The sequence below is a fragment of the Panthera pardus genome, unplaced genomic scaffold (assembly GCF_024362965.1).
Source record: "Panthera pardus isolate Hobbes unplaced genomic scaffold, ASM2436296v1 HiC_scaffold_16, whole genome shotgun sequence".
Lineage (NCBI taxonomy): Eukaryota > Metazoa > Chordata > Mammalia > Carnivora > Felidae > Panthera > Panthera pardus.
The window spans coordinates 119,149,534-119,171,596 of record NW_026526721.1 but is presented as its reverse complement, the minus strand read 5'-3'; the positions used below and the strand labels follow the sequence as shown (position 1 = coordinate 119,171,596).

Genomic DNA, 22,063 nt, shown 5'->3' with positions numbered 1-22,063 from the left:
ATGACAGAGTCATCATCTAGACTCTCACACCAGCTTTCACTCCCCCATAGAAAAGTAAAACACACTATCCACACGAGATATGTTCTAGATTAAAGTTTTCCACTAAAATATTTACCAGAATTACTAATAAAAAGAAAATTGAATAATACATATATATATTTTTCTACTTTTCATCACTTTTTCTTATAGACATGCTAATGAAAAGACTAAAAGTCAAAAGCTATAAGAACAATAGACAATGCCTGAAAATCTAAATGACAATAGTCACATAAGTATGAATTCACTCACCTAAAAAGATATTCTGATGTCCATAAAAACAAAATTAGCAGGTAAAGATGGGGATGAGGTTAAAGATAAAAAAGTATAAATTTCCAAACATATTAGAGTTAAACATTAAATCAAATTTTACCAATTAACTGCCATTCTGACAGTAGGCTATTTGGCACAGGCTTTGAATTTGACTTCCATATATTCAATTTGACTTAAGCACCTTGAGAAAAATCAGATTTAACTACATTATAATTCTGACACTACGGGATGATGCCAGAGAGTATATACTCTGGATTTTATGTGTTTGATTTCATATAAGAATTCCCTGGCACTCATTCCACTATCTTTTGAAATGAGAAACTCGTACTGTTAACCCATGAAAAGCAAACTAAATTGTGAAAAAATTTCTCCCTTTTCCTCTCAACACTGCATGTCATTCTGGCAATGAAAAAAAAAATGATGTATTTGAGGACCTCTGGGTCAGGAAAATTGATAAGAGCTCCCAACTTCTTTCTCATAAACAACCGATATTTTAAAGCTATTAACACAGGAGCTGGGCATTCAAAGACAGTTCATTTATCATCCAATAGCTGGCTAGGGTGTCAGGCCTTGCAGTCAGGCTCTGAAAAATGGGCCCTGAGTTCACCCTCTATAGCTGAACAGCTGCTCCTTCCCAAAGTTTTAATCAGATTCCCTGAGCATTACATGCCCCAGTAAGGCAGAGCCCACATAAAACTTGCAATAAGCCTGCCATGTAAATTCATTATGGAACTCAAGTAATATAAACAGATTATGTTCTTCAGGCCAAGAGAGCACTTTTAATTTAGACCAAAATTATGATTGCATATTGATTTGGCCCATTGTTCTCTGGAAAATTTTTTCTAGGAAAAAATTCAGAAATAATCACCTGAAATAAATGTATTTTTTTGGTTGCTCAGAATGAAGCCAGGATTGAACACATTGGAAAGAAAATATACCTTAGGACAAAAAAAAAAAAAAAAAAAGTCTCAACCCAGAGCTCCTGAAACTATTTATAAGTTTTGTCTTTTTGTTTAGATGCACTTCCCTCCAATCCCTTAGGTGAGAACCATAGGCTTCTTCAGACACTAAAGGAAGTTTATGACCACCCCACTAAAATTTAATGTTCAGTGTTTTAAATCATATTATTAACAGAAGCCAGTTTAACAACCTTTGGAAATTTAACCTCACCTGAGGCTGAAGTCATGATTGGTTCATGTCATAGACGGCTTCTCACAGATGGCTCTGATATCTAGTTACAAATTATTCTCTGTCACTAGGCTTAGGGATGTATGCCACTGGTCACAACATAGAGAAGAAGAGGGAATCACCATCAATCCCCCACCAGATATTAAAGGACATTAGAATAGAGACAAATGACATTTATGCATAGAGACAAAAGTGTAATGTGTCAATCAGAAGAAGGACTGGCTAGTCATGGAAGAATCTAGAAGAACTGTAGAATCAAACACTGTATGTGACCATCTCAGATTTATGTAAAGAGGAGAGAGAAAATTTCAGATATCCTCACAAACTATGAGTAGTTTTAAGTTATTGTAACTGTTGGTATGGATTCAGTGGGTGGTTTCCAAGCATTTCAAAATTTCAGGTTCCATGGGAAAAAAATACCTTTTGGGTGAAGGATGCATCTATCTGTCATCTTTTTCCATGATCACCATACAACCCTCTGGATATTATTTGCCTTTATATGCAGGTTTGCCTATGGGAAAGACTGCTTTTATCATATGATTTGGGGTACTTGAAATTCTGGTGAAAAGTAATTTCCTGTGGTGAATTAATAAAGCAGATGCTTATTATGATTCTGTTTCCTAAGTAGCTTGACTATGGAAATAAAATGAGCTGATCATGCCAGCATCTATATTCCAGTCATTGGGTCAGTCATTTCTTGGTGTTTATTATATCAGCACCCTGTCCACATCTGCATCAGATGTACTTTGCTTAGTATAAGTCACTGTCTTACTCCATGGGTGGTCATCCTGGGCCCAGACTAAAGAACATTACCAAGTTCTTCAATGTAAACAGCTAAAATTCAAATAGAGTCTAAAAGGATTAAGAAGCTACCCATGACTTAGTGACACTGTACAGCAGAAGACAGAAATAACTTCAACTCTCAAAACTGGTTTGTTGCTTAGAACATCAGTTCAAAGTTACCTGGGCATGTAAAGGACAATTTTTAAAACATCTACATCTTACAGCACATCAACAACCGGTATGGCAGAAAATATCTCCTGCTGTCCACCCATGGAGGTAACCTTTTCCAAGAAATTGGAGAGAACTGAAGAGATGGCTTCCTAATGTGGATCATAAATCTGACAATAAGGAAACATGAGGTATGCAGATAGACAGTAAGAGAAACTAGGAAGATACGGTAAAGATAAAGGACAGCCTCCAGAGAGAGAATGTTATGAGTTCCACAGCTGGAAACACTACAGCTACAAAGGCGAGAGCCTAAAATCTTGAAGAAAAATGGAGTGACCCTAGGGAAGATACTTTACCAGATAGGAATCCTTTGCATGGTTTGAAATTATTGAAAATTATCTAGAATTTCATATGAATTGATTTCAACATTTCTAAGCCAAATTGAAACCTGTTTTCAGACTCTTGTGCACCATTTTGAGAAATATTTTGATGAACATGGCTACTTGAGTGAAAACTGGATTGTGTTAATAAGTAGGTCTTTTGCCATCTCCACTTTCTCTACATGATATAATATCTCCCTCCTGTATCATTTGGTGTTCACTGTTTTCAAATATTGTAGATGATAACAGAGTGCTTGGTTTTGCCTTCTTTTACATTTCTTCATTAATAATCATTATTGTTATTGTCACAGGCATTCCTAATTAAATTTATGGTTGTTTCAACATTTTTTTGCTCACCACTCCTTGTCTCCCACTTCTTTCTGAGCTGTTTCCTATTTCTATCACTGATTATCTATGAGTGGTAAATTCTGCCTACTTGAACATATCTTTATTTCATTCTTACCCTTGAATGATATTTCAGTTGAATTTAGAGTTTAGGTTTTTGGTTATTTTCTTTTGGCAATTTGTACATATTACTCCACTGTCCTCTGGCAGCTATTATCATTAATGAGAAAACTGGTGCCATCTAAATTGTTTTCCATTGTAAGTAATCCATGTTTCCTCTCTGGTTGCTTTTAAAATTGCCACTTTGTCTTTGATGATCTCATGTCTCTCTACAATGTATTTGGTTGTGAATTAGTTTTAATTTATCCAGCTCAGGTTATAATGTGATGTTTCAATTTCTCTCTTCAATTCTGAAAAATTATCATCTATTATATCATTAAATATTGCCACAGATTGATTTTCTTTAGTGCCCCCTTTAAAAATTCTTATTGATGTATTCTGAATTGTTTCATGTTATCCTCCATGTCTCTTAGCCAACTTTTTATATTTTTCTAATCTGTGCTGCATTCTGGGTCATTTGCCAACTTTATCTTCTGGCTCACCAGCTGGATTTAATATGACATTTGTCTCATTCAGTTTTAAAGCTAGTATCTGCATTTTTCTTTTTGAAAAGTTCCTCTGTTTTCTATTTCACTTATTTTACTATCCCTATTTTCCTTGCTCCTCCATTTATCTCTTCAGTGATTTTTAATATGCCCATTTTATAATTATTCTCAGATTTTTGTAATATTTGTTTAGTTCTTTAGGGTCCTTGTTCTTCTGATTCGCTTTTTTGTTGTTGTTTATCTCCTGGCTTTTCTTCATGATGGATTTTTTTCCCCCCTTTGTGGCCTATAAACTTTTACTGTGAGCTCATTTTCAGGAAAAATTATATATTTTTTTTCTGTGGGATTTCTATGTGCCTGGGTTAAGAAAAGATCAGTTCAGAGTAGTTTAGCATATTTGGAAATAAGGAAAGAGAAATGAGGCTAAGGCAGGCAATTCAATAGTAATGAAAACTTTTATATTAATTTTTTGGCTTCCATTTCTCTTATCACAACTGCCCAGAGCGGGGATTTGATTCAAATCCCAGATAGATGGCAAGTCTCCTCACCATTCCTTAAAGGCTGGTGAAAGAGTCTATGTGACTGAGGGAGCACTTTGGATTAGGCTTTATTCAAAAAGATTTGCTCAAGTTCCATTACCATGAATGAGTCTATCTATAGATAGGACTCTGACTTCCACATGGAAATAGGAATCCAGCCCCAAAACCTCTGGGTCTATATCCTTCACAAAATCCTGTGGCCACTGACTGTGATTTCTCTCTTGTTTCTCACACCTGGGGAATTTCCTTTTCTTTTATTCAGAATCAACTCTACATTTAAAGAAAAATTTTTGCCTTTTCAAACAAAGCATTTATTTCAGTTTGTAATGGCATAGAGCCTATCTGTTTCATTTTAATCTACCAGGTTCTGAATATTTTGTTATCATGAAATATGGTAGTTCTGGGATGCCTATTATACTTGCCCTCCACTTTTCTTCTTTAAAAAAAATCAATGTTTATTTATTTTGAGGGGGAAGGGCAGAGAAAGAGAGGGACAGAGGGAATCCCAAGCAGCCTCCATACTCAGTGCAGAGACCAATGAGGGGCTCGATCTTACAACCATGAGATCTTGACCTAGGCTGAGATCAAGAGTCTGTCACTTAACTGATTAAGCCACCCTCATGCCCCTCCACTCAATTTCTTCTGATAATAAGATTCCATGCTACTGGCCACAGGGATGGGGAAATGATTCAGATCTGGCCAATCATCATGTTTAATTCCTTTAAAATACAATGTGATTGGCCTAGGGGTGACCTTCTGATACAAGCATAGCCAATCTGAGTCCTTCTCTGTGTCTGATATATAAATATTGGGAGAATGAAATGTCACTTTGAGTTAGAACAACAGTATAAGCTTGGAGATTGCATTAGCCACTCTCTTCTACTTGTTAGAGTAAGTCATGTATCTGTATGGGAAAGAATGAAGCTAGCCCCAAGAGGAATTCAGAGCCAAGGAAGAACAAGGAAAGAGCAGACAATAGAAAAGAAAAAATAGACATGTGTGAATCTCTGAGTCCTGCCATGCCCAGAGTTAGCCCATCTAAGTTAGCCCAAAGTTTAGCCCTGCTAAAAAGGCCAATGAATTCTTTTTGTCTAAGCTAATTTGATTTAGGTTTCCTTCACTTACATCTGACTGATACACCAATAAATGAAAATACAACAGAATTAAGATAAGAAAGCATCAGTATGGACTTCTTTCATTTATTTATTTTTGGTAGGTCCATTTGTCATGCATGGCTTGACACGGAGAAAAGGAAGTTCTAAGTCACGGGGCTGAGTTCTGGAGAACCAGTGAGTGAACATCAGATCTAATCTGAGAGACCAGGGACAGAGTCACAGGATAAGCCAAGGTCACTTTCCAGTAATCTGAACAGAGACATTAAGAGCTAGGGTAGGGAGATGTCAGAGTCATAGCCAGGAAACAGGAACCAGGGATCATGAATAAGAAAAAACAAACACAGACACAGCAGCAGGCAGAGGTGTGGGCAGCAAGCACTGGGAGTTCTGACTTAAAACTGGAGGTCATCTGAGCTCTGCCTCCTAGCCACTTCTTAAAGATGCCAGGATGCCTTCCCATTCCTGCTAGGTGATGCCACCTGGTGTCCAAAAAATGAAGTTGGCATGGAATTGACTGCCAGGACAAGGAGTTTTTAAGCAAAAAGGCCTATAACTTCTTTCCTTAAATTATATATCACAGCAGTATGTAGAAAGGCATCAAAATAAATGCATTTCATGCTGATTATCAGCTTCCAAGGCAAATATCAAAGTGAATTACCTTCAGAAAAATGTCAAGATATAAGAACCTTGTTTTTAAGTTAAAAAGATTTGTGAGAAATATACTTTCTGGTTGTGATAATAGTTTTGGTTTATTCTTATCAAAAGGAGACACCTCATCACCCCTATGTTTACAACTATGGGTCAAATGAGAGAGGAAGTTGAGCTAATGAAGATAACTAACAAGCTTTTCAAATATTCGGAAGAAGCAGTATGAAGAATATTCAACCTCATCCTCTGGGAAAGATTTTAATGAGAGAATTAGTAAAATGTCTCTGCCTTCATCTGAAAGGCTATATTAAATGGCTCCTTCAGTAATTATTTGAGAACCTTCCAAATAATTAACTGTGTGTTGTGGGGGACAGAGAAAAGTAGAACTTGCTTTCAAGGAGCTTGCAATCTACTTAGAGATAATGGTACCAAGAGAAATAATGAATATCCTTAGTGATATATGTTTATAACAAACCTACGCAGCTACTTTCTGGGATAATTGTTAGAGCAATGTTTGTGCACACATTAAATCCCATTATAGCTATTGTTTGCCTATTTCAGTGAGGAGTTGTTGAGGACAGGGATGGGTGACTGTACCTTTCCATCTATATCACCAATGTTCAGTGTAACGTTTGGCACATGTAGATCCTCAGTACATTTTTGTTGCATGAATGGATATCTCATTTCCTTAGTCACATGGTTCTTTGAGTCTCACTGCCATCCCATTAACTCCCATGTTAACTTTTCCTTAAGGTGCATGGAATACAAAGAGTGTGGTTTTTCAAAATGTCACTCAATCTAAGTGCCAAGCAATCACCGGCATCACTCTTTAAATGACATTTTCTAGTAAGAACCTCTAAGTAGCATAACACTCTTACTTAAAAAAGGAAAATTAGTATTCCATTTCTCCCTTTTTTTTAATCATCTACATTGAATTTCCTTAGAAGCATTTGCTTAATAGGGAAAAAAGGCACCTAGTACGTATTTATTGTCGTCTAAGAGCCAGCTGTTTAATGGGGTTCTTATTTTATCTCTAAGAAAAGCTGGAGGCATTTGCACACTGTGGAATTATTTCAAAAGTAGATGTTTCAGTACAATACCGGCAATATGTCTGTTTTCCAGATAAATGACTGAGAACACTCAACAACCTCTTTCTGCTCTTTCATGGGTGGAAAAAAAATTTAGACTTTAACCTTTATTGAATTTATATTTTTTAAAAAATTTTTCCTAATGTTTCTTTACTTTTCAGAGAGAGAGCGCGCGCGCAGGAGCCGGGGAGAGGGAGACGCAGAATCCGAAGCAGGCTCCAGGCTCTGAGCTGTCAGCACAGAGTCCTACACAGGGCTGGAACTCAGGAACCATGAGAATAGGACCTGAGCCTAAGCTGGAAGCTCAACCAACTAAGCCACTCGGGCGCTCTGGTAGAATTTGTATTTAAATGAAGATTGCTGGAGCGCCTGGGTGGCTCAGCTGGTTGAGTGTCAGATCAAGTTGTGATCTCAAGGTTCCTGGGTTCTAACCCCGCACTGGGCTCTGTCTGCATTGACAGCTCAGAGCCTGCTTCGGATTCTGTGTCTCCCTCTCTCTTTGCCTCTCCCCAGCTCATGCTCTTTCAGTCTCTCTCTCAAAAATAAATAAATAAACTTAAGAAAATAAAAATGAAGATTGCCTATTATTAAGCATGTTCATGGGGGATTCTTTGGACCAGAGCCGATCATGAGTAGCTTAATCTATTTCCAATAAATATGTATTTAGCCAAAAGAAGAAAATGAAAATCACCTTTGATCCTACCTTACACCTCGATTTTATCTATAAATTATTTTTACATTATAATTATACATGCACACACACACAAATTTGGCTGTGACTTTTTAACCAAAATAGATCTTACTGTATATTCCATTTAAACAGTTTCTTATTTTGTTTAAAAATGTATTGTGAACATCTTTTCACATCAATACATTCTCTCCATATATCATTTTTCTAATGACTGCATAAGGATTACATGATATTAATATATTATAATTTATTCAACCAACTAGTAACTTCTGTACAACTTCTTGCTCAAATCAATGCACTCATTTCCATGGAGAAATTGTTACACAGTCCCTTATTTGTTAAGATAAATTTCTAGAAATGAAATAGGTGGATCAAAGGATTAACAAATTCTAATGATTCTTAATAAATAATGCCAATTGCCTTTGTAAAAGTTCTATCACTTTTCTCTTTCACCAACAATGTAGAAGGGTTTTCACTTCCTCAAACTTCAATTTACCCAAAGTATAATTGTTCTTTCATGAGATCTGAGGATCTGAAGATTTGCTTGTCAAAAAATGATACTTATTATTGGTTTAATTTGCTTTTTTTTTTTTTTCTTCTTTTATTTATTTATTTATTTATTTATTTATTTATTTTTTTTTTTTTAATATATGAAATTTACTGTCAAATTGGTTTCCATACAACACCCAGTGCTCATCCCAAAAGGTGCCCTCCTCAATACCCATCACCCACCCTGCCCTCCCTCCCACCCCCCATCAACCCTCAGTTTGTTCTCAGTTTTTAACAGTCTCTAATGCTTTGGCTCTCTCCCACTCTAACCTCTTTTTTTTTTTTTTTTTTCCTTCCCCTCCCCCATGGGTTTCTGTTATGTTTCTCAGGGTCCACATAAGAGTGAAACCATATGGTATCTGTCTTTCTCTGTATGGCTTATTTCACTTAGCATCACACTCTCCAGTTCCATCCATGTTGCTACAAAAGGCCATATTTCATTTTTTCTCATTGCCACGTAGTATTCCATTGTGTATATAAACCACAATTTCTTTATCCATTCATCAGTTGATGGACATTTAGGCTCTTTCCATAATTTGGCTATTGTTGAGAGTGCCGCTATAAACATTGGGGTACAGGTGCCCCTATGCATCAGTACTCCTGTATCCCTTGGATAAATTCCTAGCAGTGCTATTGCTGGGTCATAGGGTAGGTCTATTTTTAATTTTCTGAGGAACCTCCACACTGCTTTCCAGACTGGCTGCACCAATTTGCATTCCCACCAACAGTGCAAGAGGGTTCCTGTTTCTCCACATCCTCTCCAGCATCTATAGTCTCCTGATTTGTTCATTTTGGCCACTCTGACTGGCGTGAGGTGGTATCTGAGTGTGGTTTTGATTTGTATTTCCCTGATAAGGAGCGACGTTGAACATCTTTTCATGTGCCTGTTGGCCATCCGGATGTCTTCTTTAGAGAAGTGTCTATTCATGTTTTCTGCCCATTTCTTCACTGGGTTATTTGTTTTTCGGGTGTGGAGTTTGATGAGCTCTTTATAGATTTTGGATACTAGCCCTTTGTCCGATGTGTCATTTGCAAATATCTTTTCCCATTCCGTTGGTTGCCTTTTAGTTTTGTTGGTTGTTTCCTTTGCTGTGCAGAAGCTTTTTATCTTCATAAGGTCCCAGTAATTCACTTTTGCTTTTAATTCCCTCGCCTTTGGGGATGTGCCGAGTAAGAGATTGCTACGGCTGAGGTCAGAGAGGTCTTTTCCTGCTTTCTCCTCTAAGGTTTTGATGGTTTCCTGTCTCACATTCAGGTCCTTTATCCATTTTGAGTTTATTTTTGTGAATGGTGTGAGAAAGTGGTCTAGTTTCAACCTTCTGCATGTTGCTGTCCAGTTCTCCCAGCACCATTTGTTAAAGAGACTGTCTTTTTTCCATTGGATGTTCTTTCCTGCTTTGTCAAAGATGAGTTGGCCATACGTTTGTGGGTCTAGTTCTGGGGTTTCTATTCTATTCCATTGGTCTATGTGTCTGTTTTTATGCCAATACCATGCTGTCTTGATGATGACAGCTTTGTAGTAGAGGCTAAAGTCTGGGATTGTGATGCCTCCTGCTTTGGTCTTCTTCTTCAAAATTACTTTGGCTATTCGGGGCCTTTTGTGGTTCCATATGAATTTTAGGATTGCTTGTTCTAGTTTCGAGAAGAATGCTGGTGCAATTTTGATTGGGATTGCATTGAATGTGTAGATAGCTTTGGGTAGTATTGACATTTTGACAATATTTATTCTTCCAATCCATGAGCAGGGAATGTCTTTCCATTTCTTTATATCTTCTTCAATTACCTGCATAAGCTTTCTATAGTTTTCAGCATACAGATCTTTTACATCTTTGGTTAGATTTATTCCTAGGTATTTTATGCTTCTTGGTGCAATTGTGAATGGGATCAGTTTCTTCATTTGTCTTTCTGTTGCTTCATTGTTAGTGTATAAGAATGCAACTGATTTCTGCACATTGATTTTGTATCCTGCAACTTTGCTGAATTCATGTATCAGTTCTAGCAGACTTTTGGTGGAGTCTATCGGATTTTCCATGTATAATATCATGTCATCTGCAAAAAGCGAAAGCTTGACTTCATCTTTGCCAATTTTGATGCCTTTGATTTCCTTTTGTTGTCTGATTGCTGATGCAAGAACTTCCAGCACTATATTAAACAACAGCGGTGACAGTGGGCATCCCTGTCGTGTTCCTGATCTCAGGGAAAAAGCTCTCAGTTTTTCCCCGTTGAGGATGATGTTAGCTGTGGGCTTTTCATAAATGGCCTTTATGATCTTTAAGTATGTTCCTTCTATCCCGACTTTCTCAAGGGTTTTTATTAAGAAAGGGTGCTGGATTTTGTCAAAGGCCTTTTCTGCATCGATTGACAGGATCCTATGGTTCTTCTCTTTTTTTTTGTTAATGTGATGTATCACGTTGATCGATTTGCGAATGTTGAACCAGCCCTGCATCCCAGGAATGAATCCCACTTGATCATGGTGAATAATTCTTTTTATATGCTGTTGAATTCGATTTGCTATTATCTTATTAAGAATTTTTGCATCCATATTCATCAGGGATATTGGCCTGTAGTTCTCTTTTTTTACTGGGTCTCTGTCTGGTTTAGGAATCAAAGTAATACTGGCTTCATAGAATGAGTCTGGAAGTTTTCCTTCCCTTTCTATTTCTTGGAATAGCTTGAGAAGGATAGGTATTATCTCTGCTTTAAATGTCTGGTAGAACTCCCCTGGGAAGCCATCTGGTCCTGGACTCTTATTTGTTGGGAGATTTTTGATAACCGATTCAATTTCTTCGCTGGTTATGGGTCTGTTCAAGCTTTCTATTTCCTCCTGATTGAGTTTTGGAAGAGTGTGGGTGTTTAGAAATTTGTCCATTTCTTCCAGGTTGTCCAATTTGCTGGCATATAATTTTTCATAGTATTCCCTGATAATTGTTTGTATCTCTGAGGGATTGGTTGTAATCATTCCATTTTCATTCATGATTTTATCTATTTGGGTCATCTCCCTTTTCTTTTTGAGAAGCCTGGCTAGAGGTTTGTCAATTTTGTTTATTTTTTCAAAAAACCAACTCTTGGTTTCGTTGATCTGCTCTACAGTTTTTTTAGATTCTATATTGTTTATTTCTGCTCTGATCTTTATTATTTCTCTTCTTCTGCTGGGTTTAGGCTGCCTTTGCTGTTCTGCTTCTATTTCCTTTAGGTGTGCTGTTAGATTTTGTATTTGGGATTTTTCTTGTTTCTTGAGATAGGCCTGGATTGCAATGTATTTTCCTCTCAGGACTGCCTTCGCTGCATCCCAAAGCGTTTGGATTGTTGTATTTTCATTTTCGTTTGTTTCCATATATGTTTTAATTTCTTCTCTAATTGCCTGGTTGACCCACTCATTCGTTAGTAGGGTGTTCTTTAACCTCCATGCTTTTGGAGGTTTTCCAGACTTTTTCCTGTGGTTGATTTCAAGCTTCATAGCATTGTGGTCTGAAAGTATGCATGGTATAATTTCAATTCTTGTAAACTTATGAAGGGCTGTTTTGTGACCCAGTATATGATCTATCTTGGAGAATGTTCCATGTGCACTCGAGAAGAAAGTATATTCTGTTGCTTTGGGATGCAGAGTTCTAAATATATCTGTCAAGTCCATCTGATCCAATGTATCATTCAGGGCCCTTGTTTCTTTATTCACTGTGTGTCTAGATGATCTATCCATTTCTGTAAGTGGGGTGTTAAAGTCCCCTGCAATTACCACATTATTATCAATAAAGTTGCTTATGTTTATGAGTAATTGTTTTATATATTTGGGGGCTCCGGTATTCGGCGCATAGACATTTATAATTGTTAGCTCTTCCTGATGGATAGACCCTGTGATTATTATATAATGCCCTTCTTCATCTCTTGTTACAGCCTTTAATTTAAAGTCTAATTTGTCTGATATAAGTATGGCTACTCTAGCTTTCTTTTGGCTTCCAGTAGCATGATAAATAGTTCTCCATCCCCTCACTCTCAATCTAAAGGTGTCCTCAGATCTAAAATGAGTCTCTTGTAGACAGCAAATAGATGGGTCTTGTTTTTTTATCCATTCTGATACCCTATGTCTTTTGGTTGGCGCATTTAATCCATTTACATTCAGTGTTATTATAGAAAGATATGGGTTTAGAGTCATTGTGATGTCTGTATGTTTTATGCTTGTAGTGATGTCTCTGGTACTTTGTCTCACAGGATCCCCCTTAGGATCTCTTGTAGGGCTGGTTTCGTGGTGACAAATTCCTTCAGTTTTTGTTTGTTTGGGAAGACCTTTATCTCTCCTTCTATTCTAAATGACAGACTTGCTGGATAAAGGATTCTCGGCTGCATATTTTTTCTGTTTAGCACACTGTAGATATCGTGCCAAGCCTTTCTGGCCTGCCAAGTTTCAAAGGAGAGATCAGTCACGAGTCTTATAGGTCTCCCTTTATATGTGAGGGCACGTTTATCCCTTGCTGCTTTCAGAATTTTCTCTTTATCCTTGTATTTTGCCAGTTTCACTATGATATGTCGTGCAGAAGATCGATTCAAGTTACGTCTGAAGGGAGTTCTCTGTGCCTCTTGGATTTCAATGCCTTTTTCCCTTTTTCCTTCCCCAGTTCAGGGAAGTTCTCAGCTATAATTTGTTCAAGTACCCCTTCAGCACCCTTCCCTCTCTCTTCCTCCTCTGGGATACCAATTATGCGTATATTATTTTTTTTTAGTGTATCACTTAGTTCTCTAATTTTCCCCTCATACTCCTGGATTTTTTTATCTCTCTTTCTTTCAGCTTCCTCTTTCTCCATAACTTTATCTTCTAGTTCACCTATTCTCTCCTCTGCCTCTTCAAGCCGAGCCATCGTGGATTCCATTTTGTTTTGCAATTCGTTTAAAGCGTTTTTCAACTCCTCGTGACTGTTCCTTAGTCCCTCGATCTTTGTGGCAAGAGATTCTCTGCTGTCCTGTATACTGTTTTCAAGCCCAGCGATTAATTTTATGACTATTATTCTAAATTCACTTTCTGTTATATTATTTAAATCCTTTTTGATCAGTTCATTAGCTGTTGTTATTTCCTGGAGATTCTTCTGAGGGGAATTCTTCCGTTTGGTCATTTTGGAGAGTCCCTGGCGTGGTGAGGACCTGCAGTGCACTTCCCCTGTGCTGTGGTGTATAACTGGAGTTAGTGGGCGGGGCCGCAGTCCGACCCGATGTCTGCCCCCAGCCCACTGCTGGGGCCACAGTCAGACTGGTGTGTGCCTTCTCTTCCCCTCTCCTAGGGGCGGGATTCACTGTGGGGTGGCGTGTCCCGTCTGGGCTACTTGCACACTGCCAGGCTTGTGTTGCTGGGGATCTGGCGTATTAGCTGGGGTGGGTAGGCAAGGTGCACGGGGGCTGGAGGGGCAGGCTTAGCTTGCTTCTCCTTAGGTGATCCGCTTCAGGAGGAGCCCTGTGGCAGCGGGAGGGAGTCAGATCCGCTGCCGGAGGTTTGGCTCCGCAGAAGCACAGAGTTGGGTGTTTGCGCGGAGCGAGCAAGTTCCCTGGCAGGAACTGGTTCCCTTTGGGATTTTGGCTGGGGGATGGGCGGGGGAGATGGCGCTGGCGCCTTTGTTCCCCGCCAAGCTGAGCTCTGCCGTCCGGGGGCTCAGCAGCTCTCCCTCCCTTTGTCCTCCAGCCTTCCCGCTTTCCGAGCAGAGCTGTTAACTTATGACCTCCCAGACGCTAAGTCGCGCTTGCTGTCGGAACACAGTCTGTCCGGCCCCTCCGCTTTTGCCAGCCAGACTCGGGGGCTCTGCTTGGCCGGCGAGCCGCCCCTCCGCCCCGGCTCCCTCCCGCCAGTCCGTGGAGCGCGCACCGCCTCGCCGCCCTTCCTACCCTCTTCCGTGGGCCTCTAGTCTGCGCTTGACTCCGGAGACTCCCTTCTGCTAATCCTCTGGCGGTTTTCTGGGTTCTTTAGGCAGGTGTAGGTGGAATCTAAGTGATCGGCAGGACGTGCTGTGAGCCCCACGTCCTCCTACGCCGCCATCTTCCGGAACCTCCCCCTAATTTGCTTTGTTATTAGTGAAGCAGATCTTATTTCATGGTGTTATCAGCCATTTATGTTTCTTCTGTTCATTACCTACTTATGTCTTTTGCCCATTTTTCTATCATGTTTACCTTTTCCTTATTGGTGTTTGACAACAGTAGTAATATCAGCAGCTAATATCTAATGTTTATTGAGTGGTATAAGCCAGGCTCTGTTCTGGTATTCTATGTTTAATCTCATCTAATGAGGTGAGTGCTATTACCAGCCTTGTTTTATAACAAGGCATCTGAGGCACAGAAAGGTTAAGTAGTTTACCTAAAGTCACATAACTAATACATTTGGTACATTAAGGAGATTTACAATTTATCATGTATGTTATGAAGACCACCAACCTATCAACATTGTGTGTTGAAACTGCTTTCATGGTTTATCCTTCATCATTTAATTTTATTTGTGGTGACTCTTGCCTCCTAGAATTGTTCGACTGTATTGCCATCAAATAGATTGCTTTTCTTTCCTAGTTTCTGCTTTTGATACCTTGATCACCTAAAGAATATTTTAAATAAATATAATTCAAACAAATACAAACACTCAAAGAGTTAAATTACATTTGTCCCCTTTGCATAAATCATAGTTCTACATAGCAAAAGTATCTCCTTTTAACCATTTATGGTTTTAGTTCTTCTGATGGTTGCCCTGTGACTCTAAGTGATAGGCAGATACATCCATTTCTTGATTTGTCAACTCTACACAGTGTACATTAATTACTATGAGAGATGTGACATTTTCGTTAACTTATTCCTTCCTTCCCCTCTCCCCTCCTCCAACTAACTCCCATGAGTAATATCAATTTTCGCTGTGAGTGCCTTTATAACTTTAAGTAATATACTTCAACCTCTATTTCTTGATTTATCAACTTTAGACGGCATGCCTTAACTAAGTGGCTCACTCTTAATGGGGTAAACCACATGTGAAAATGGTTATTCTCTATATTCCTTGGATCATAAAATGTCGTATTTATGAAGGAATGCTTCACTAGAAGCAGGTCTATCCTTAGTCATTTTAATGAAATGAAAGAGATCTGTGTAAGTAGAATGAAAGATCTTGATATAAATGGTTATATAAATTATAAGTATGTATCTTTATATAGCGTCAATTATATAGAATTATAGTCTTTCCAACTATATTGCTTTATTTATCTCTCAGAACAATTTTGTAAAGTATATAGATATAGGCAAGGAAACAAGCATGGAGAGCTCACAGCTGTATGGAGTCACTGTCATGGCTTCTAGTTTTGGTTTTCTTTAGTTTCTGTGCACCATCCACTTCTTTTTTTGTGGCAATATCACTCTGAGCAATAATCCTACCTTTTCCCAGTCTTAGTTTATGTACTTCCTGGTGAAAATGAGCACAGTTTTAAACTCCTGACGCATATGCCTTAGAGCTGAGCCAATAAACGCAGGACATTTCCCTGGCCACAAGAGGGTCTGAAATGGCGTCACAATCTGTCAGGTGTACTAAGATTTGGACTGGGACTAATGGGACAGAGATTCTTGCTCTATTCTCCTGAAGAAAGATATAGTCCTAGGAGATGGTGGCAGCCAACTTGGGACCAGGTGAGGGAGCTAACCCTGAAGAAGCTGAGTGAGGGGAAAAAAAGGAGTCCTGCTCACTTCACTGGCTCCTTTGCTGCCATTGTAGTCTACTCCTGCCATTCAGTCAACAAAGCCAACACAAATTCCCTTTTTGCTTACTCCAATTTGGGTTGGTTTCCTGTCAACTGTAATAACTGCACCGCTAATTCATGGCAAGCCTGACATCGGCTCTTTTGACTTTCTATTCTACCATATTGACTCTGAAAGTAATGTCTTTGTTCAAGATTTAAAAACACACGTCCCTCTCCAGTATGTCTTTTGCCTTTCTTCATAGACTATTACACAATCTTTAGAAGTGCAGAACCATCATGTGGAATTCATTTATGAACCAGTCCACATACTACACTTTGGGCACGACACTCCGTACATACTTAAAATGACAGTATGGGTAAGAGAGGCTAATTTCAAAAATTTTTGTTAAATAAAGTTACTTTTATTTTAAGATGAACACTTCTGGACAGCCTCTTTTTGAGCTCTCGGGACACCATCCACCACCTGCTGCTGTGTACAATAGTTGTGGTCATCAAATTTAATTATACATTAGTTGTCTGAAATTCAGAGCACATTTAACCTAAGAAACAGTATTATAATTTGCCACGTGCTTCTTAGACTAGCACAGAAAAGCTGACTTAATCTAAAATGTGGCTAAATTACTATATATTTGAATGAAATGCTAGAGTACAGCACTGTAAATTTTAAAAATTTAATTTTTAAATTAAAATTTAAAAAATACTAAAACTGTAAAGGATAGTTCTTAAACAAGGACATTTGGTGGTGGGAGATGGGAAAGTAAATGAAAGTATGTGGCCATTCCAAAGGAGCTCTGGAGGTAGTGCCAAGGGCCAAAGTGGTCAATGATTTGAGTTCTTTATTATACTCGACTTCACATCAAAATGTGTAACTTCTCTTCTCGATGGCACAAGAAGAGCTGTATCACTATTCTTAAACTTCAAAACTACACAAAGATGGAACTAAGAAGAGGAAAAAACAAAAGTTTTATTTGTTCTTTTAATATGCATTTCAAGCACATAGATTCACTCTTCCAAAAGTCACTATCTAAAAAGGCAAATATAAGTTCAAACCCAAGATTGCCCTGCTGTGCTGGAAGGGAATTGACCAAGGTTCATGCAGGGCTGGAGTAGGAGCTTAGCATGTGGGCTAGTGGTTCCCGAAGGAGACTGAGGTAAGTGCTGAAAGACTTGATTAGGAAGAAACAGAAGCTGGGAAGGAGTGAACTCTGTGCATGTAAAGGCATGAGTTACCAGCCAGAGAGTTGTGTCAGGGTGCTGTGCACGGTTTAATGTGAAGGAAGAGAAAAGTGAAGAAACAAATGTTTGAACTTCTGGTCTGAAAGTCATGCAAAACTTTTAAATAGGGAGCAGGAAGATAGTTGGAAGAGACAGTGTGGGGATGAGGCATTAAAAGGAAAGGGAATATGTGTGTGTAAGCAGGTATATAAAAAGAGATGGTCATATGTGCTGTAATGTAAGTGTAAAAAGCAAGTAAGCAAGTGAGCAAAGTGAAGAGGACACCACTGTGGAAAACTGCAAAGAGTGGAGGGTGTGGTCAGCAACAGATGGCACTGGTGGCCAAACAGTTTGGATCCCAGGCAGCGTAAGGGCATTCTACTCAGTAGAGCTCAGAAAGAGGCCAGTGGGGTCCAGGTGCACCAGGTAGAAGAGCCTGCAGGTCTGAAAGTGTGGAGGTTTCCATGTCAAGTATTCCTAATTTAGTTTTACTTTTACTTTAAAGGTGGAACTCATTGGGTTCACTCTGCATGACACCTAAATTGCCAAACCTGTGAAACCTAAGATTTTGGCTAGAATGGCAAGTGTCCCGTGCCTAGAAAAAAAAAAGGAAAGAGATCTTGCTACGGTGGGAAACACTTTAGAAGACATGCAACACATGGGTAGATGAGTAGAAAAGGCAGTGCCAGTAATAACCATGTATTGACCTAAAGAGATAATAAATAGATTGTTTCAAATGCCCCTGGGCTTGTGCACAACAGCATCAACATTCATCCCTGGAGTCTGCATTTTAAATGGAAAACTACTGTGAATGGTAGGGCTGAAAGTGGAAAGGCCAAACCTTCCTTTGGTTGTAGCTGCATGGTTCTTTCCCAAGTGCATTTGTGCTTTGGTGGTTTCGCTTCACTTGGCCTTTTACAACTTGGCAGCCCAGGACACAAAAATGAGGAACGCAGCAGATTAAAAAAAAAATTATTCCAAATGTTCCTTTAATACTAGTATTTCTTGGACAGAGATTCCTGATGTCCTAATTAATTGTTCTCAGTGTTTCTTTAAAAGCATCCTAATTTAGCATTTGTGAATCTGCCATGGCTTTTGCTCTTAATTTGCACTCACTGGTATTTTCCTTTAATGCAGGAGAGGCACTCTCAATGGCCAGGTGAAATAACAGTTTATCTGGAGACACTTGCTTAAAATTTGCTGAGCTCAGTGACAACTTTGGGTGGTAGCCTTAAGAAATGTCAGCTGGCAGAAGAGTCGTTCTGCTCTGTGATTTCCTACTTCCCTCCGTGAGATCTGACTTTTAAAAATCCTTTGTTACTTCACAATACATTTTCAAATGCATTTGAAGTAATTAACACCCTGAATTGAATCCTGTTGTCACATTTAATTATCAGATAGCTGTTTTCCTTTGGGTTATTTGACAGTAGCCCAAAATGTTGGTCTCAATGGAAAACCAAGAAGAGACCTTTGACATAGTGAAAGCCACCGAAGTGGCATTTACTAAATATAAATGGTAAGTGTCTAAAGGGAAGGTAAGGAAAGAGCACTAGTTTTCATCTCGAATGGAAAATTCTTCCAGGATCAAGGGAAAATTATGTTAGCGCTTAGCTGAAGCTCCATTAGTTTCACATGTGACACGATGATTTTAAGATGTGTGTACTCCTATAACACATTACATTTGCATTGAGAAATAGAGTATTCTGACTCTCAAGTTCTATCTCCAATTTGTCAAACTTACTATAAATACAATAGTTAGCATTAGTCCATTATCTGGAAAATGGCATGTATAAAGAAAAAAAGTAAATGGTGTTGATTTGAAATGAAGGAAGCTCATTTACATGCATTTTAGGAACTCTAAGTGAATCAGCTAAATATAGGCACCTGGGGAAAAAACAGTTACCCTCTGGGTGGTACCTTGTAATAGGTTAGAAACATGAAACTCATTAATAGTGTTAAAAATTAGGTACCTAATGAATTGTACCCATTATTAGAGATCTTCTGTGGTAACAATTCCTTAAAAACTAGAAATTGCCACACCTCTTTGACATAAGAGAAAAGATACTATTAAAGCCACTGGGAATTATCACCAAGCAGAAGCATATTTCACATGATCAAAAAAAACAGAGGCCCAGTTCTGGTACTTACTATGTAAGGACAATGGCCACTGCATCATTCAACACACTCTCCCCAAACAGGAGTGTGTATAGGTCAGGGTCGACGTGCAGTTCATGGAAAATAGCCAGCACAGTCACTAGGAGGAAACACACACAAATATACAGGGTTAGCTGAAGCATAGCCATGTATTTATCCTTGGGTGTGGTCACCTCTGAAAAGAATTCATTAAATGCTTTTTCTCAAATCAATCCTCTGTACCCACACTAGATCTTTATTAAAAAAAAATAAAAACAACTAATGAGTCATTCCCCCCTTAGAGATTTCTCAGGGCTTCTCACTGCTTATAGAGAAAGTTTGAGCTCCTTGGTACAAGTCTTCTATAATCTGCACCTTGTTTACCTTCCAGCATCTCCCCCTGTATCCCCTGTCAACCCTTTGCTGCCTGCCTCAAGCCATACTGAACTTGCTACAATCTCCCCAGATCATGTAGTTTTTTTAAATTAACTTTGCATTTTGGTTCACTTTACCAAGGCAGAGATTTCTTTCCCATCCATGAGCTACCATTCCCCCCTTCTTTACTTACACACACACACACACACACACACACACACACACACACACACCTTCTTACTCCAACATAAAGCTTTCTTCAATCTTTAAAAGCCTCTCAAGTGTTCCCCAGGACCCTGATCCCTCAGCAGAAATCTGGCTCACTCCTTTTTGATCCCAGCATTTGAATCAAATCACAAAACCTATCAGAGAAAACACTGTGAGCTCCCTGGGGATAGGGCACATCTTTGCAACACAGGGTACTTGGCAAACTCTCAATAAGTGTTTGATGCATGAATGAGTGAATGAATACATTAATGTATGAATGTTGTTTCATGGCCCACTCCTGTGAAGGGAGAGGTGGCCAGCACCTGGCTCATTCTCTCTTGAGATTATACTTATCTATAAAGATGAACCCGATGTTTCTAAGAGCAAGACCTAAGGACTTGTTTCTGGCAGACTGCTGCATGGCTACTGTATGCCACATATCATACAGAGGCTCTCAGAGTACATCAGGACAGTAAATAATCACTTACTGATTATCTGTGTTCACCAAAACCATTCAGTGTCTTGATACTTTAAACAGTTTTGCAAAGTGTGAACAGCAATCATTAGGAAAATGATCCGCTGAGTTGATGGCCAAAGGGGTAAAGAGGATGGTTGGGAATGCTACTGATGGTAAATTTTTAAGGCAGAGTGGGCATTTTCATTTCTGTTCTTTCCTTTCCTATTTCATGGGCTGTGAGGTTAGTAACTATGTTGTATAAAAGAATAGTGCTATGGGGAACAAAAGCTGAGTTGGAAGGTTTTGTAAGTAGAGTGAAGAAATTTGGCACTTGTTCTGCTGCAGTAGGGAGCCAGGAAAGGAATTTAGTCAGAAGAGTGACAATCTGATTTCAGTTCTGAAAATAAAGCACAGGCAGAAGGGCAGAGGGCAGAATGGACATATGGCTGGAGGCTTTCCCAAATGTTCTAGCAAGAGATGGTTGTACTAGAAGAGTCCTAGATTCAGACTCACAAACTCCTGAACATCCTGCTCCACCCTATACGTCCACCATTCTGGGTTCTGATAGGTCAATGACCACAGTGCTTTGTATTTCACTTATTCATTGATTCTCATCTTCCCTGAATGTCAGTAGCCCTTAGGACAGTGCTACAATATAGTAAGCCTTTAATGAGTGAATAAGTAAAAGGCAATGGCAGAGGGGACACAGCAGAAGACACTGTATGTCCAAGATATTTGGGATAGAGAATTGGTGAGTCTTGGTGTTTGAGAGGCAGCAGGGAGTGATTCTGGGTTTTAATCCTGGACAATTAGTAGATGAGGTTGCATAAGAGAAATTAGTTTGTAGACAGGGGAATCCACTAAGTTTGGTTTTGGACATGCTGACTTAAATAGTCAGGTGGAATTTCAAGTGGCAATTTTAATAAGAAATCTGGAAATAAAAGGTTTGAACTCTACAGAGTTGAGGCAGAAGAAAGAATTTGGGGGTTAATAAACACATAGATAAAACATAAAGCCATAAGAATAACCGAGTCCCTGGGCAAAGTATATAGACAAAGAAGAGAGTTCATAGGAGATTCTTGGGGGACATTTACATTTAAGGGATGAGTGGAGAAAAAGAAACATAAAAAAACACCTATGGTATATTTGCCAAACATAACTCTAAGCATGAACAAATCAGCTGGAAACTATCCATCATGAATTTCTGTAAATGGATTTTTATTTACTAAAAATTATCCTAGAGGAAGGAGTATTGAACTCAACAACCAGCTTTGAGGTAGAAGAGACAAGAGAAATAAAATGTCATGAATTGGCATGACAATTAGCCAGATTCCATTTTACCAGGCATATAGTCAATTTCATTATTCTAGCTGCATAGGTCCTTAATTATGACAGGTAAAAGGCAGAGATGTATTCTCTAGTAGTTGGTAGCTATTCACATTTGCTACAACCCTTAGCCTTTTCAGGTAGTGGTAGTAAGGAGAGGTAGCAATTACCTCTGCTAAGAAAAAGTACCTCTTTCTTCTTTTTGGGTAAAGACCCTCATCAAAACAAAGAGGCTTCAGTTA

The 22,063-nt window shown here is 38.8% G+C and overlaps 1 protein-coding gene across 8 annotated transcripts in view; it reads right to left on the bottom strand.

Moving 5' to 3' along the window:
• SLC9A9 (solute carrier family 9 member A9) overlaps nucleotides 1–22,063 on the bottom strand; it is a 701,238-nt gene that overhangs the window by 351,711 nt on the left and 327,464 nt on the right. For all 8 annotated transcript variants that reach the window (XM_053903745.1, XM_053903747.1, XM_053903744.1 and 5 more), the window contains one exon: nucleotides 19,472–19,577. In XM_053903745.1, coding sequence (XP_053759720.1) covers nucleotides 19,472–19,577 — 106 coding nt within the window. The remainder of the gene's footprint in view (nucleotides 1–19,471; nucleotides 19,578–22,063) is intronic.